We start from the raw sequence: 18327 nt of genomic DNA, 5'->3' as shown, positions 1-18327 counted from the left end.
TGGAATGGACATGAGCAGCATGTCTTGAAGAAAAGCAGTTATGCAAAGGTTAGTGACTGATGTTTAGTATGATGAGTTAATAAGGAAAGTTCATTTATAAGATCTTAACTTTACAAGAGATTTGTTTTGTCTCAAAGTTTCATCACCATATTAATAATTTATTACAGATATAAAGACCAACATAAAGTTTGAAACCTTTGCAAGGTTAACTTTCTGTTTAGTTTTTTAAGCTATGTTTAAGACATTCAGGATACACAGATAATTACTTAAGTGTCAGGCAATTAGTTAATTTTGTACATACAACCTTTAGTGTGGATTTCTATCTTAGTACAACTTACGAAGTGCTACTTTAAGCAATGAAAGCAGAGATGCATATGCACAAGTTAAAAACAAAATAAAATATTCTGTATATGATTTTATTTGAGAAGTTATGAGAGGCTATTATTAGACTGTTGCAAAGCATATACACAAAGAGACTGTGTTCATACTTTATGTGCAAATTCCTGATTCTTGGGGTGCTTAACCATTCAGCTTTTAACTTTTCAAAAAATATTTTAATAGAAATGCCTATGTTTTTAAAAGTAATTCCAAGTTCTGGAAATTTTCGGCTGGATTCCACTGTTATGTGCTATAAATACAAGGTGTGCATTCAGTAAAGCCAGGACTTCATCCAAGGCTTACCTTATTTACTGCACGTCTTATGTGTTGAAAACTTTGTGCTGGGCATGAAGATTTCAAATCTGAAAAAAATCTGTGCCAAGTGCATCAAGATTTACCTTTGTAAGCAGATGCACAGTTTATATGATGTGAGTATTCATTAGAGAGGTAAGTTAGTATGTGTGAACAGTGCAGCCTGTCTTCTGTACAAATATTTGTAGATCTCAGTTGAAGATCTTGAAAAACAACAAGACTTGGCAGAATCGTTTGTAATTATTTTTATAATTCTGATGAATAATATCAGTGTTTATTTTTCATCATTTTTTCAATTTTTATTGATTTTTTTTTTTAATTTTCATAGTGGCACAAAAATTTGCATTTTCAGCATTTTTAACTTTTTTTAATCATTTGTAAATTTTCACAATTATGGGAAGTTATGGAAGGGGCCAGACAATAATTAATGACAAAAGACACTGAGATTCAAAAAGTTAAAGCTTTATAATTGTTAAAACACAAATTGTCATCGTCTTGTGTGAAAATACACATAGTATGCTCAATTCAAACTCTGATACGTTCTTAAGCACCATTTTTCTTATCTTTCCTGCTTGTACATTTCTGTTATTCTTGATGCAAGTATATTTTCATCAGTTTGTGTGTGTGCAGATAAATTGTTGGTTTAGCAACACTTACAAATAAAATTCTAACCTTCTAAGCCTAAAAACATGTAATTCTCATACATGAAGGTTGTTTTTTCCAAAGCCTTGTAATTTCACCAGAATCTAACAATTTTCACTGGGAAAACTTAAAGCCAATTCTCAGTAAAATCTGTCTCCCTACCAAATTAATTTTTGTCCTCACCCATTTTCGCTTTTAGACCATTTCAAAAGGGTCACAAGAATTTTTTTGTAATGGAGGAAAGTGTACATTTCACCCTGAGTGAAAATAGCGCTCTTTTTTTTTTTCCACTAAAAACTTGCAAAGGCAAGTATTTGAAACTTTCAGAACATTGAGCAACTCAAAACTGGAGAATAATAGCGTATATAGTATTTCTACTGGCTCATGAAACTTCATCTGAATGTTCAAAGAAAAATCTAGAATACACTACACTGTTATCTTGACTTTCTGAAACCCTGTTATCTGTACTCTGCATTACCTGAGTCCCTTCCCTGTAGAGGATAGGTGCAGAGCTTTGGATAATAGACCAGAGACACCGCTCCCAGCAGCCCGGAGGCCATGCTGCTGCTGAATGGCTCCTGCAGCAACATGGGAAATCCGCTATAGCTCCCCCCATCATGACCCTTTTTACTTGCTCCTATGGTTCCAGAGGGCTCTCTGCATTGATGCAGTACTGGTGACATCCTATTGTTGCAAGCCTATGATGCAGGGAATTGTGGGGTTGTAGCAGAGTAAAGCACTATCCTAGCCAAGGGTCTGCTTTCTGCCTTACCTTGAGCACAACCTCTTCTTCTCACACATGCACCTTGTGCCTGCTGTAATCAAAAGGGCGCAAGAGTGGCATCAAAGGGAGGCTTCTCCAGCCCTGCTGTCATGAGGAGTAAGTGAATGGAGCCATGATGTTAGAGTTGAAGAGGTCTTCCTTTGCTGCTCCTCCTTTCCTCTGGTCTACTATCAAATTCCCAGGTCACCAAATAAAATCCAAGTTCTCCATTCTATTTGAATAATCAGAAATATACTCTATGGGCACGTTTAAACTAAGTTCCTCTTCCAAAAGAGGAATGTAAATGAGCCCAATTGAAAATGCAAATGAAGCACAGATTTACAAATCTCGCACTTCATTTACATAATTGCGTGAGAGTTCTTTTTTGAAAAAGGGTTTTTCGCAAAAGAAATCTCAGTCTAGATGAGATTCTTTCAGGGAAAAAACTCCTTTTTTGAAAGAACCCGTACTCATTTTTTCAGGAGTGCAGGTTCTTTCAAAAAAGGGTTTTTTCCCTAAAGAACCCCATCTAGTCTGCAGTTCCTTTTTTGAAAAACCCTTTTTCGAAAAAGCATGCTCACATGATTATGCAAATGAAGTGCAAGATTTGTAAATCTATGCTTCATTTGCATTTTCGATCGGGCTCATTTACATTCCTCTTTCGGAAGAGGAATGTAGTTTAGACATAGCCTATATCTGTGTTCCAAGCTCTGGCCAGATCAAGATGGTAATGAATGACAGAAAATTATTCATCCCAAAAGTAAAAATCTGTATAATCAAAGGGGGGCTAGTTTAGGGAGGAAGAAAGGCTACTACCCCCCTCCAAATCTAGTAAAACTCAGGTAGCTAGATAAATGTATAGACCCTGCACTCAAGGAAATGCAAGTTGCTTCCAAGATGCTCCATTTGGGAAGCATCATATTTAAAAAACTGCAGGGTGCAAGAATTAGGAGGAACCAGATGTCATCCCTACTAGCATTGAGGATAAGGGTGAGCAAGGAATGCTTCTGGGTGTCTGTCCCTGGACAAAAGTTGTTTTGCACGTGCTCCCATTACACATATGTGTGTGTTTTAAAGGCACAGCTTAGCCCAAAACATTCAGCTAGTATTTCCTTAAATTGATTATTTTCATAATATAAGTATTTTATTGAATTGGTACTCTGAATGTGATATTTAAATTGACTTGATTATAAATGCGACTAAATAAATTAGTTCTAAAATAAATTGCATTTAAAATGCAATTGAAAGAAAAATAATTTAAGCTTTTCTCTCATCAGAAATGTATATAGAAATGCAAATAAGATATCTTACAATATTTTGAATTTATCTGAACACAATAGACACAGAGCGCGAACGCCTTTCTCATGTGGGTAAACAAGAAAAAGTAAACATCAAACACTCTTCCTTATCAGTAGATAAACCTCTAATGAATTATTTCTCATTGTTCAGGTGGACCCTGAGGTTTTTGCTGCACTCCCTACAGAGCTGCAAGAGGAACTAAAAGATGCGTATGATCAAAGGCAAAAGCAGCCAGAGAACATCATTCATCAGCAACCCATCAGCACCTTTGGTGAGTCATTTAAAAAAAAAAAAATTATATTAGTCTTATATCTGGAGCGTTGTAAGTTTTGAAGGGACTTTTTGCAATCCTGAAGAAAATTTAAAAATGCAACTAATTCATCTAAAAGCACACCAGAGTCTAAAATCACTCCTATACATTTTGGCCCTGCCCCAATCCTACTGTCCAATCCACGTTTTTTATAAGTTTAAGCATGAGTGTGTTCTGAATTTTGATAGGGACTTGAATAGTTTCTGCGTAGCTCCAGGATCAAGGCAGCATAAAGAAGACTTAAAGATCCTCTCTTCCCCTGTTCGTTAAAGGAGCATGGCTAACTGTATTGGTAGATCTAGCCTTCTGGCAATAAAAAGGGAAAAGAGTAGGTAGGTAAGTATAGATTGAATGCATATGTATGCCTAAAATATGAGATGACTAAGGGCTGCTATGGATTGTGTCGCTTCTGATCTACATTCCAACTAGTTTTTGTTAGGGGCTATTTTATCTGGTCTCAGAGTGACTAAGTAGAAGGACAAGCCAGCTTTCTCCAAAAACTGCCCAAAGAAGCAAGTTGGTGTAGTACAAAGCAGAGAAGCTAAGACAGATGTTTGTATCGTTAGAAATGACTTTTACACTGTCACTGTTGCACTATATCTTCAGTTGGATCACTGCCTTTGTTTTTGATACTGTTTGTCCTTTTCATATGTGTTCCTTTTTGTAAAATTGTATCCTTTGGTATATCTGGTTGTGACAGTTTTCTTCCACTATTTGATCTGAGGAAGTGGGTCTGGCCCACGAAAGCTCATCAGCTAATAATCCATCTTGTTAGTCTTTAAAGTGCTACATTATCCTGTTTTTTGTTTCAGCTACACCAGACTAACACAGCTACATTTCTATCACTATCCATGTATGTGTGCTTGCAGAATGAGAACCTAATTTTAGATGCTTCTTTGCATTTCCCATGACTTGAAGATAGAATTCACCATTTAGTTTAACTTATATGTTCAGTGTCTATTTATAGATTGGGGACAGAGCACTGACTTGGACACACGAGACCTAGTTTCTATCCCTGACTCTCTGGCTTATCTGCTGAATGATTTTGAGAAAGTCATTTCAACTCCCTGTGCCTCATTTTTCCCATCTCTAAAACAAGGATAGTGGGCTTTTACATCAATTTAAAAGCAATTTGAGATCTGCTGATGAAAAGCTCTATAAAAGAGCTTAAAGCTGTTTTCATTGTTTGTGATATATGCCACCAGATGTTTTGGTTTTACGCAGTTGGTTCCAGTTAGAATCTGGAAATTCAGTTTTGAAAAATGTTGTTCCCAACTTTTCAGTTGGAGACTGGATCCCTTCTTTTGTCCACATAGTGTATTTTGCCATTGACTTTCAGTAGAGTCTGGATTACACCTCTCATGACCTTTAAACTTGACCTAGTATTGTGTGTGGACCAAGTAAAGTAATCAAAGCATCATAGTGGCTATTTAGTTAGTCTGCTGCATTTTGCTCCAGTTGGAATTTTTTGTGCGTCTCTCTGGTTTCGTTCCAAATTACACAGTACATTATACTAATCAGACCTTGAATTCACAATTCATGGGTCCCTCTATTAGGTTTGAATCAAATGGGAGTGAGTATAGTTTCTTGGCTTGCCAGAGGCAAAAGAATAAATTTTTATGCTGTTTCTAACGGGTGGGCATTATTATTGAGGACTCTACAATTTCCCTAGGTTGCCTGCTTCTTTGAGAACAGAGAAGCAGTTTGCCTGATTAAAAGCCACTATAGTGCTGACTAGGTGAGGTTCAGCATTTGCCATTAAAAAGAATACTAAGCTGAGCATCATCTATGTGCACTAACTTAATAAATTAATAAAAATGTCCTTTAAAAAGTTTTGCATGAAACACTATCAACGACTGGAATGATAGGTACAGATAAGTCATCTTGTGTATGAATAAAGCTCTTCATTTAGGGTTTTTATTTTTTTATGCTCTTCTGGGAATTAATCTGTGTTTTATTATAAAAATTTTAAAATGAGTAAAAATCGGTGCAAACAATTAAATTCACAGTATTCTGGGTAAATAGCTGGGTTAATATTGGGGGAGTGGGAAGACAGAAAAAAGAAACAAGTGGGGAAAACTAAGAGTACTGAATGTTAAAAGCAGCTCTTCAAGTGATTACTCATAAGCATTCCAATGTGTGCGCACATGCGCAACATGCACTATCCTTGGAAGACTTTTCCCTAGCATCCCCAGTGATGATGCTTCACGGCATTGTGTATATATCCCTGCACACCAACTCCTGCTTCAGTTCTTTCTTTCTTTTTTCCAGTGAGGGTGGTGGGAGTTTCTGACTCGTTTAGCAACTAGTTTTTCCCTAGTGCGCAGTTTCAGAGTTTTGTTGTATAGATAGAGCTATCAGTTAGATTAGATAGCTAGCTCTTCTGTTGGGATTTCCTCCTCTGCTATCTGAAAAGGCTGTGGGACATGCAGTGTCCCCGAGAGTTTAAACTCTTCCTAAGTGTGGGAAGAGTGTGCCTAGAGAGGCAACCCACATGTTGCGTGTTTACAGTGTCTTGGAGTAGGCCATCAGCAAGACAAGTGAGGGGTTTTAAGCCCTGTACTAAACATGAGAGGGATCAGAGAGTTATAATGGAGTTGACAATTCCGCCCAGTCATGCAGCTTCAACTCCTTCAGTGCATAGCACACTGGTGTTGGTGTGGGATGCGTCCGCACCAAAACAGTAGGAACAACAGGATCACCAGCACTGATCCTTGTGTATAAGGTAATTCCTTGGTATGGCACTGTTCCCCCTCACTGTTATCTTAAAAACACAACAACCGACCGAGGACACGCTCCCTCCAGGAGGTCTAGTAAGGCTGTGGAGGCTGCCGTAGTTCCAGCACCGTTGGCTTCAGCGCCCAAGGCAGGCCCATCTAGTCTGATGTTGGTGGACCCTCTGGAGCCTTTGGTGGTGGAGGACCTGGATTCGCCCTGCACCCTGATACCTTTTGAGGACACATGGAACCTCATTGAGTTTCAAGCACCGATGATGGTTGAACAGCCCCACCATCTGCAGGTGGCACTGCTGACAATAGCAGCACCACTTGTGGCTTCCCCTCCTGGTCTGGTCTCGGTGCCCCCTGTGTTTATGTCTGAGGCACTGCATAGTACTTTGCAGTTGGCACCAGTGACAGCTACTACAGTGTCATATGCAGCCACTGCTATGGCTCACCCAGTACCTTCAGCATTGGGCCCCTTCTCTGCACAGCCAAAACTGAAATACTGTGGCAAGCCCGCAGTCATGAGCCAACATGGAAACTCATCACAGCACTGTTTGCTGGCACTGTCGGTTTCTGCTCTCCCATGGGTGGTGTCGGATTACACATCAGGTTCCTATGTGGAGTCCTTTGTGTCCCACGGTTTTTAGTATCAGTCTCACTCTTGGCACCGGCCATGGCATAGAGATTCCTTGACAGCACTAGTGCAGTCTTGGCCACCCCAGTGGCAGATGCTGATGTAATTGCCCTTCTGGAATCTGTGGGCATACCACCAGAGTTGCCTCGGTGGTACTGTCAGCTAGAGTGGCACCATCAGCAGCATCTTCAATGTAGGCCTTTCCCTCCAGTGCCGGAGGCACAGGCCAGGCCAGGCGACCAAGTATCAGTGATACCATGCCTGAACCAATCCCTCAGGACCAGCCACAGGATGGAAAAGCAGCGGAGGACCTGCTGGCGGGAGGGAATCCTCCACTCCCGGTGGCAACCTTGTCATAGTCTTTGAATGAAGCAGTAGTGGGCATGTCCTTGTCTCGTGCCCACCAGAACCACCTTCAGCAAGTGGCCCAGAACCTAGCCTGCAGGTGGAGGAGGTGGTGGAAGAGGCGGACCCTATTGTGGGTGTCCTATCACCTGCAGGTCTAACCAGGGTTACCCTTCCCAATATCAAGTCTGTCCAAACGACCTCCAAGCTCCTGTGACAGCCCACTTTGTGCTACAGCGGGACTATGAGCACCTATTCACGCACCCCCAAGCCAGGTCTCTGATGGTGAACGTAGTGAACCACAGGGAGTGACAACGACAGTTGGTTGTGTGTGCCCAAAAACAAAGAGGGTGAGGCGCTGGATCTGATTGGGTGTAAGGTGTATTCCACCGGCAGCCTTCAGTTCAGGTTCTCAAACCAACAGGCACTCTTTAATCAATATTTCAACTCCTGGAATGTCCTCTCAAAATTCCAGAAGCTCCTGCCTTCAGAGGCAAGGCAGGAATTTGCAGCAGTGGTGCAGGAGAGCTGCATGGTGTCTGGAAACGGTGCTGCAGGTAGCCCTGGATGCAGCAGACTCGGTGGCCTATATGATGGCCGTGGGGATTGCCATGCGATGAAACTCATGACTGAAGATGTCAGGTCTCCCACCTGATGTGCAACGCACCATCCAGGACCTGTCATTTGATGGCTTGGTTCTGTTTGCAGAGAAAAGAGGCTCCTGCCTGCATAACTTATTCCATGGTCACCCTTAAATCACTAGGGAACCATATTCCCTCCCTTCAGTGCAAACATTTTAGGCCTTAGCTACAACCCCACCCTGCCTGTCTGCCCAAGATGGTGTCACTGTCAGTCAGGACATTTTTCTCCCAATATTCTTCTCAAAGCCACATACCACTGATGAGGAACAGCAGGGTGCTTTCTAGATGTCAGGCATTTTATCTGGAGTATACTAAACTGTTCCAGCTTTTCATTTCTCTTTTGGACCATATAAAGGGTCTCCCAATTATGTCACAGTGCCTCACACTGTGCTATCACTTGGCTAGAGTGCAGGCCCCAATTATCACAGCCCACAACACTCAAGAACAAGCCTCATGAGCACACATCCCCATTCAGGACATCTGCAGGTCAGCTACCTGATCCTCTTTTCAAACCTTCATGTCTCATTACGCCCTCACCCAGCAGTCCTGTTATGCCCATACAAAGCACACAAGATCTTTTATAGGGGAGAAGGCAGCATTCCACATTTATTGAGAATACAACAGTTAGCATATGCTTTTCAGTCACCCACACATACACACACCACGCACACAGTCCTGCCAGTTGATGTTATAGTTACCAGTCCAGAGTCTGGATCAATCTAGTGGCTGGCTAGACTGGTCACAGAGGCGAGCTGGGCTTTGTTAATCACGATCCAATCTTCTGGAGTTGGTGGCAAGACGAACCCAAAGTCCCATGGCAAAGCACCCTGTTTTTATAGTCCTTTGTCTCTGTTGAAATCTATGGATTTTGGTGTGTCAGTTTGTGACCGATTACTCCTTAATTGGTGTTATCTTTTGATGTTAACACTCCACAACACCTCCAAGAGGGTCATCCTGTCCTGTATTGAGTTAATCAGTTGTCTTTAGGGATGCCAGCTTCCACCTTAGGGTCACCAATCTGCCCTTTCTTAATCGTGGATGCGCGTTGATGGTTCTCTGGCGTCGATAAGTCTCATTAAATTTCTTCACCCTTCCTCTCTTGACCATCTGGTTTTAAAAATGGCCTTCACGCCTTATCTTTTTCTGATGCATACATTCCTCATTCACACAGTCTTTTACAGAGACCTTCAAAGGTATGGAAACAGCAGTATTTTATTTTGAGCAATAAAAAAAGCATTGTAAATTAAACCTTACTAAATCTTGTAATCAAAATAGTTCACATTTGTGGCCCGGACCTTCAGCATTCCTCTAATCTTTTAAAATAGACACAATACAAGATCCTGTCTCTTACTTACAATACCTTAAAAAAAAGAAAGGTAAATTTAACTAAAGGGCATAATGGTCTGTCCCTGTCTTAACATCAGTACAGACACTGGCAGTCTGTCAGATGCGTTTCTACCAGTGCCCCAGAGGGTCACAAAAAAGGGTGGCTGGCAGGATGAAATTAAGTTATACATTACTACATTATTAAACCTGAAATGTATATATAAAATCCCACTCTTACAGTCCTGGCATGATGCAGTATTCAGCAGAGCTGTGTTGTGCTTGGCAACAAGTTATGGTCTGACCCCTCCTCCATACGAACTGCTGGTAAGTCATATATTGGAATGCACATGAGCAATCACTTGAAGAAAGGTTACTTACCTTTGTAACTTGTTCTTTGAGGTGTGTTGCTCATGTGCCTTCCAGACCCACCCACCTCCCCCGTTAGACTGTTCTGGCAAGAAGAAACTGAAATGGGAGTCAGGTCAGCAGGGGTATATGAACAACACTGTGTGGCGTCTCCACAGCAGGCACCGCAGCTGACCCAATTGGTACCGCTAGGTAAAAGTCTTCCGATGATCATGCACGCAGCCCGCGCACACATTGGAATGGACATAATCAACACATCTCAAAAAACAACAGTTACAAAGGTAAGTAACTGTTCCTTTCATGCTGTGGTCTATTTAATGAACTGTAGTTAGCTGCATCATACATAATGCCTCTAGTTGGTACTGAGCCTGTTGTAGCCCAAATACTGTAACATATAGAATTTTATGTGAATTAAATTGAACTCAAAGCCACTACACAGTACCTCTACTAAATGTAACGTAGAGGACTGTCTTAACACAATCACTATTTTCATTTACTTCAGTGGTTCAATGTTAGCTTTTGTGGAACTTGGGAATTATTTTAGCAGAAATCAAAAACCAACAGGCTTTGTCTGTGATAAATTGGATGATTGCGCTGTAGATTTCACATAAATGTTATGATTCTTGATTTCCATTAAAAAATATAAGAAAGTTAATGATCACATATATTCCTGCTTTTTCAGTATCAAAGAATCCTTTATTACAATTGAAGCAAGCAACAGTGAAAACTAAGAAAAAAACCAGGAAAAAAAATCAACACAGTCCTGTGAAAAAGATTCAAAGTCCTTTGAAAAACAAACTCTTGGCTAGCCCTGCAAAACACATGGTGGCTTCTTCTGGAAGCCCACAGAAGCTAATAGATGGTTTCTTAAATCAGGAAGGTACAGCCACTGGTAAATCTCAGGTAATTTTAACAGAAGTAAAAGTTTTCAGTAAATGATCTTTTTATTTTAATGAATGCTGTTTAGAATCAGTCTTTGTTAAGAGTTATTATTGTAGCTGCTTAACGTACTAAGTAGGACTTGTGCTGCTTTTCTTCCCTCTTGTATTTGTTTTTCAAAGTATTAAGAGTTGTTTTGCAGTATTTTGCTCAGAAAACATAGCTGTTACATATTTGAAAATCACTCTGATAAACTTTGAAGCATTTGGATAATATTACTTTTTTCTGAATAGGTGGAACCAGTTCCATCAACCTCAAATACTTCAGGCCCATCAGCTTTGCAGACAGCACAGTCTGGCTCAGTTAGACCACAGGTACCAAATCTAGCTGGAGCTGTTGAATTTAGTGATGTAAAGACCTTGCTCAAAGAATGGATTACAACTATTTCAGGTAAATTGTAATTCATATAATTTGGTTTTCAAACATACCTGTGATGATGATTCTGCGTACATCACATGAACAACTACATGGAAAAACTAAATTTCTATACCAATCTGCTTTGTGCTCCAGTGTCTCTTGCTGTTGTCTTTTCCAGTTGTCCTGGTCTCTCTCTTCCTCACAACATTGGGATAATTAGATTACTTCCATTCTTTCTTGCATCTATGCTTTTGCCAAACTTTATTGAATCTCTTTTTATAACACTTCTAAAAGCTACCCCTTTTGTCTCAGACATTGTTTGTGCCTTGGTACAACCTAATTTATTGTGGCTATTCTTCATTCTGTCCAACATTGCACCTTACCACATTTAAAGTGAAAGTTTCTTCTATGGAAAGTATTTTTTATCAGAAAGGTGAACTGGGAGGTTTCTTAGTACATCTTGTAATTCTTTTATAAGATTGCAGAAGAGCAAAAGTATAAAACAATTGTTAAAACCTGTACTTTAATATAATTGGAGACAATTTTGCCACCACCTTGATATCCTGAAAAATCTGAGCTGGCTTCATTACCAGTGTTTTGAAACATATATTCCATTATAAATGCATATCTCTTTTACCTTTCTGTAATAGCTGTGCTGTCACTTGTTCTTATAGAGAAAAAAAAACAGGTCTGCTGTCCAGATTTCTCAGTATCATGCAGTCATTGCATATGCAAAACTTCAGAAGACTTCAGTGGGAGATGGGAGGAATGAAGGGCTGCAAGATCAGGCTCCCAAATACTAGACACAGCAGAATTTATTTGATTCCACATATGCTTGAAAAAAAGTTCCCTATAATATCTGTATTTTTATTATAGATCCTATGGAGGAAGACATTCTACAGGTTGTGAAGTACTGTACTGATCTGATAGAAGAAAAAGATTTGGAAAAGTTAGATCTGGTCATCAAGTATATGAAAAGGTAGCTTAATTTTGTGTGTCAGTGCGTGTATTTTAGAGAGTTTGTGCATCTGCATGTGTCTGTCTCCATCTGAGAGTCCATTTATTCAAGAATTCCTCCTAAATGGTAAGAGCTAGAACCACCAAATTAGATATGCACTTTCCTCTTATCCTAACTTAAAGCAAGGTCAGGGTTTGGTTGTGCCAGAACAATGGGATGTGCCTGGAGTTTGAGTGTTTCTTATAAAATGGAAAGGGAGGGGTCTAGCAGGAGGTAGGCAGGAGCCTGGAGGCTTGGGAAAGAGATCAAGAAGTGGCAGAGGGGATTGAAATTGACTGGACTGGGAGGTGGAACTTACTGGGTAAGGAGAATGGATAAGAAACTTGTAGTGGAAATTGGAACTAACTAGATCAGAAGAATGGATTGAGATGAGGAATCAGTGATGGGATAGAGATGGGACAGGTTGGAAAGGATGGAGCAAAGGGATCAAGCTTGGGGTAAATAGGCAGAAGAGACAGTCCATTGGGGAGTACATTTCCCTTCTAAAATTTGAAATGGAAATCAATATCCCTGAATCAGTGTCACTGTTTCTCTGTCTCGGCAAATATTTGTGAAACCCATTAGCGAGGTGTCTCATTCTTGCTAACCAGTGGTGTCCCCCAAGCATCTGTCCTGTGACCAATCCTGTTCATAAATGATCTGGAGAAAGGAATAAACAGTGAGGTGGCAAAATTTGCAGATGATACCAAACTGCTCAAGATAATTAAGATCAAAGCAGACTTAAAAAGGATCTCACAAAACTTAGTGATGGGCAACAAAATAGCAAATGAAATTTAATGTTGATAAATACAAAGTAATGCACATGGGAAAAAATAACCCCAGTTATACATGCAGGGGGATGGGCACTAAATTGGCTACTACCACTCCAAGAGAGATCTTGGAGTCATTGCGGATAGTTCTCTGAAAACATCCAGTCAGTGTACAGCAGCAGTCAAAAAAGCAAACAATGTTATGAATCATTTAAAAAGGAATAGAGAATAAAACAGAATATCTTACTGCCTCTATCTAAATCCATAGTACGCCTATATCTTGAATACAGGCAGTCCCCGGATTACGTACAAGATAGGGACTGTAGGTTTGTTCTTAAGTTGAATTTGTACGTAAGTCGGAACTGGTACATATTGTACCCCTGGTGTCCCCGATTCAGCCGCTGCTGAAACTGACCAGCAGCTGACTACAGGAAGCCCGAGGCAGAGCTGCTTTGCCCCGGGCTTCCTGGAATCAGCGACTGATCAGTTTCAGCAGCAGCTGACTTGGGGACGCCTGGGACAGAGCAGCTGGGGTGCTGCCAGGTTGGTCCCCGCAGTGCCAAAGTGCGGCACTGCAGGGACCAACCCAGCAGTGCCCCAGCTGCTCTCTCCCAGGCGTCCAGATTCAGCCACTGTTGAAACTGACCAGCAGCGGCTGAATCGGACACGCCTGGGACAGAGCAGCTGGAGTGCTGTTGGGTTGGTCTGGTAGCGCCGACCCTTGGCGAGAAAAGCCTGATCTGTTGGGGGGGGGGGGGGCGCGGAGGATGTGGGTGGCAGGACCGCAGCGCGTCTCAGCGGTCCTGCCGCCCGCGTCCTCCATGGCGAGAAAAGCCGCTCCGCGTCTCCCTGGTCTGCTGGGGGGAAGCGCCCCCCGCGCTGCCGGAGGTGGCGACAGTGGGGGAGGCACCCCGCACTAGCTGCACCCGCCTTTCCCCCCCGTTCGTAACTAGGGGTCCGACTTACGTCGGATTGACGTAACCCGGGGACTTACTGTACTGCAAACAGATGTGTTCATCTGATCTCAAAAATGATATTTTGGCATTAGAAAATGTTCAGAAAGGGGCAACAAAAATGTTAAGGGGCTTGGAACGGGTCCCATATGAAGAGATTTAAAAGATTGGGACTTTTCAATTTAGAAAAGAGCAGACAAAGGGGGGGGGGGGTATGATAGAAGTCTATAAAATCATGACTGGTGTGGAAAAAGTGAATAAGGTAAAATTATTTATTTGTTCCCAAAGCATAAGAACCAAGGGTCACCAAATGTAATTTACTGGCAGCAAGTTTTAAACAAACAAAAGGAAGCTTTTCTTCACGCAGTGCACAGTCAATCTGTAGAACTCCTTGCCAGAGGGTGTTGTGAAGACCAGGACTTTAACAGGGTTCAAAAAAGAACTAGATAAATTTATGGAGGGTAGATCCATCAATGGCTGTTAGACAGGATGGATAGGAATAGTATCCTTAGCCTCTGTTTGTCAGAAGCTGGTAATGGATGACAGAAGAGGGATCACTTGATGATTGCCTGTTCTGTTCATTCCCTCTGGGGCATCTCGCATTGGCCACTGTCGGCAGACAGAATACTGGGCTAGGTGGACCATTGGTCTGAACTAGTATGGCCGTTATGTTCCTCCTCACTGTCTTATAAAGGATGGCAACCTACTACTCTCATCAGTTACCAGTTGGCTTAGTACAGGAGGTTTATGTGAATATAAAAATTCAAAGGCTGCTCATGAGTTAAAGGGGTGTGTCAGTATAATGATACATTGTGGAAATGGGGGCGGGGCTGTTCTTTTTTACAAACATAGTAAATTACAGACAAAAAAGCTATATTAAAAGAACATTATTAAGGTAGTAAACTCCAAAGTTAGGAAATGCTAGAGGTTGTACAGGCAAGCTTTACTTATATTCTTTAGTTAATGACTACTATCGTAATGCATATGGCTAAAGTAGCCAAATTAAGGTGCTAAAGTAGCCAAATCTGGCATAGGTATTCATTAGAAATCTAGAAAAAAAATATTGTTTTTGAAATAAAAACTAGTCCAAACACTGTTTATGTTGAGCTGCTGTGACTAATTGCTAGTGGTTTTTTTTTATAGTTTGATATTGGAAACACACTGGTATATATGGATTTGGGAAAGATGCTGCTGTATTTTTCTAAATATGTCCACAAATTTTTTTCTTCCCAGGTTAATGCAGCAGTCTGTGGAATCTGTTTGGAATATGGCATTTGACTTCATTCTTGACAACGTTCAGGTGGTTCTACAACAAACTTACGGAAGCACATTAAAAGTTATCTGAACTTAACTTGTAATAAAGAGCTTGAGGGGAGCCTGGAGGTTTCTGCTAGCCGTGCCATAAGTGCTTGTGAGGTATTTGCAAAGTGCATGATAGTAAGGCTCTGAGTTTTTTATAATTTTCCATTTCTTTTTAAACAAAAAAGTGTTTTGTACATTTCTTTTCAAAAAGTGCCAAATTTGTCAGTATTGCATGTAAATAATTGTGTTCAAATTCTTTTATTGTAGTATAGACTCTATTTGCAAAATGTTTGTTTATAAAGTTTTATGGATTTTTACAGTGAAGTGTTTACAGTTGTTTAATAAAGAACTGTATGTATATTTTTGTACTGATTCCATTTTGTCAGTGCTTCAGTTTGAATATAGCTAACCCTTTATTAAACCTATAGCGTTGAGTCATTTTACTAATCTCTGCAGTGGTCAGCATTAAGTTCTCAAACAATTTGAGAAAAATGCATCAATACCTGTTTATACAGTAGTCTAGAATACACAGTGTGACATCTTAAAACTACATGTGATGCTTTGGGTTGAATCTTACTTGCCTTTGGGATTATAAAGCCAATGCTTATAAACTAATGCATAAACTGTGTTCTGTACCTTTGTAGATCCACGGAGTATGAAAGCAAAAGTCCCATACACTCTGTACCTCACACACTTAACCAGAGGAGGGCGAGATGCGGTCTGCAGACCAGATTGTGACCACCAAGCCATTTGATTAAGCCTGTGGCTGCCCTGCCACTCCACCACCCCAAAGCCAATCGAGACCTGGAAATGGGGGACATGCAAAGTCTCTTCCCCTCCACCAGGCCCACAGAGGGAACTGCCAACTGTTTTGAACAGTTCCCTCCAGATGCTGTGTGCCCCTTGCAGAGCAGGGAAAGACTTTGGCCTGGGAGCAAGGGAGCATGCAAAGTGTCCTTCCCCCACCAGGGTAGGCTGCGCTGAGAGGGAACACCCCCCCCCCTTTTTTACCTGAGGCCCTGCCCCTTTGGGGGTGGCCCGTAACCACTTCCAAAATTTGTGAACTGGCCCTTGCAAAAATTGCCCCCACCCCCACTCTATTGGCCACAAAAATAAATCACAGCAGTTTTGTGTCTCAATCAGAAAAGAAACTATTACAGTAGTGTTCAGAAATGTTTAAAATTATTTGCATATATGTTTAACATTTCACATCCAGGGTTGGTATACTGGGGTCACTGCTCACTTCTTTTCTCATTAGCTAGGAGAGCAGTATCAGAGTGAGAGACATGCTTGGGTAGCTCAGAAAAAGTTGGAAGAGCGTGCTCTTGGCAAATTCAGCTTCCACCCTGATTCCTTCTCAGGTTTTTCATTAGTTGGGAAGTGCCAACTGTGGGATTTTAGTAAACTTATCATATTGTGGAGTATGTTACACTTAAAACCACTATGGGATGTTTCCATTGTTTTGGGGAGTGTAAGACATGCAGTGAGCACGAAATGGCAGATGAATGCAACAATTAACACAGCATATTTTATACAGAAGCTGATGCAAATAGTAAAATCTATAAAGGCAACTTTATTTCATGTCCTAAGCATGTTCAGTGTTAGTTTTCAGCCCTGAGTTGCACATACCACCAAGCTGGGAGGGGTTGCAAGTGCTCTGGAGAATAGGGTCAAAATTCAAAATGATCTGGACAAACTAGAGAAATGGTCTGAGGTAAACAGGATGAATGCAAAAAGTACTCCACTTAGGAAGGAACAATCAGACTATGTCTACACTACAGAGGGTTTTTTTGGAAAAATGGCCATTTTTCTGAAAAAACTTGTGATGCGTCCAGTATGTTTTTGCGCAAAAAAAATCGAAAACAGGGTTTTTTCCAGTGTAGGTATTGCTCATTCTACAAGGAACACCTTTTTGCAAAAGAGCTCATGTTATTTTGTGCAGAAAGAGGAAAAAGCACAGATGCCCTGGTGGCCATTCTGTGCATAGCAATCAGAGCTTACTTTTGAGAGAGCATCTATGTAATGTGAACGTGCTCTTTTGTAGAACATCTCTTCCGAGGGTAAAAGCACTCAAGCTACAGCTGCCTACACAGCCTTCCTGAACAATGTCCCTCTAAGAGAGGTTTTTAGAGCTGCAATGTGGTCCTCAGACCACACATTGGTGAAACACTATGCAATACTATTACAACTAGCCCCTGATTCAGCAGTGGCCACTGCAGTCTTGTCCACCGCTGCCAAACAAATCGAATACTGCTCTATAGTCACCAACTGTGGAGTACCCTCCAGGACATCATTTGAAGAAGAAAGGGGAGTTACTCACTGCTCCATGACTCTCCCTTCTTCCCCTTTACTCTGACGTGGAAGAAGAACTGAAAGAGAGGGTCTGGGATGCACGTGTCAGGCACTCAGGAGGCAGTGGTGCAAGATGCCTCTTGTGCTTGCATAGCCCAAGGGGGAGGGGGGAAAACTGATTTGCATTTCTGGGTGACCTGTCACCCACAGGGACACATCTTGAAGAACCATCCTTACTCTGCACCAAGTGAGTAACCCCCTTAGCTCAATCATTTAAACTCTTAGTTGTCCATTTTCCAAACTGAAAAATCCCAGGCTTATTAGTCTTCTCTTACAGAAGCTGAAAATATTCCCTAACCATTTTAAGGAGCCCATTCAGGAACTGGGCAACCAAGTTTTTTGTCTGCCTAAAGATTTGGATTGTCATGTAACTAATTGTGGATTTGTCCAGCTTACCCTGCTTTCCTTCTCAACAGCAAGGGAAGACACTTCCTAATTCTTAGGCACAATAGTGTGGTGATGGCCCTATACTGCAAACAGAAATTTCATTAATGCCCCTTCCCATCTATGCAAAAGGTGTTCCTGCTATCTCAAAACAGCTCACCTTCTGAGTATAGAGAACTATCTGGCAGAATGCTTTAGCAGCTCTCTCACCAGAAGTGGTCACTCTGCTTCAATATAGTCAGATACTTTGACCTGGCTGACACAGCAGGAAGTGTCCTCAGAGTCCATGTTCTCTGATGGCCTTTTCCTGGTGTGGTAGAAAAAGAATCTTATGTATGCTCACCCTCCTACCTAAGTGTTCAAAAACTAAAAGAGCACTATGCTTATGAGCACCTGTGTGGCCTTGCCAGCATTGAGTCAGCAGAGAGGAATACCATTCAGCTCAGACCTGGTCACAGGACCACAGTTACTCTCATTGAATAGCTGAAAACCACTGTCCAGGTCCACCTTCCTACTGAGGTGGAAAAGATTCTT

General features: G+C 41.3%; 1 protein-coding gene across 5 annotated transcripts in view; it reads left to right on the top strand.

Annotated features, from left to right (window-relative positions):
- REV1 (REV1 DNA directed polymerase) overlaps positions 1-15415 on the top strand; it is a 110518-nt gene extending 95103 nt beyond the window's left edge. For all 5 annotated transcript variants that reach the window (XM_075916874.1, XM_075916886.1, XM_075916871.1 and 2 more), the window contains 5 exons: positions 3545-3665; positions 10422-10642; positions 10912-11068; positions 11912-12014; positions 14989-15415. In XM_075916874.1, the coding sequence (XP_075772989.1) occupies positions 3545-3665; positions 10422-10642; positions 10912-11068; positions 11912-12014; positions 14989-15100 (714 nt within the window). In that variant the 3' untranslated portion in view covers positions 15101-15415. The remainder of the gene's footprint in view (positions 1-3544; positions 3666-10421; positions 10643-10911; positions 11069-11911; positions 12015-14988) is intronic.
- The last annotated feature ends 2912 nt before the right edge of the window (positions 15416-18327 follow it).

This window comes from Pelodiscus sinensis, chromosome 1 (genome assembly GCF_049634645.1).
Source record: "Pelodiscus sinensis isolate JC-2024 chromosome 1, ASM4963464v1, whole genome shotgun sequence".
NCBI lineage: Eukaryota > Metazoa > Chordata > Testudines > Trionychidae > Pelodiscus > Pelodiscus sinensis.
The sequence above is the reverse complement of the archived record's forward strand: the minus strand, read 5'-3'. Positions and strand labels throughout refer to the sequence as shown.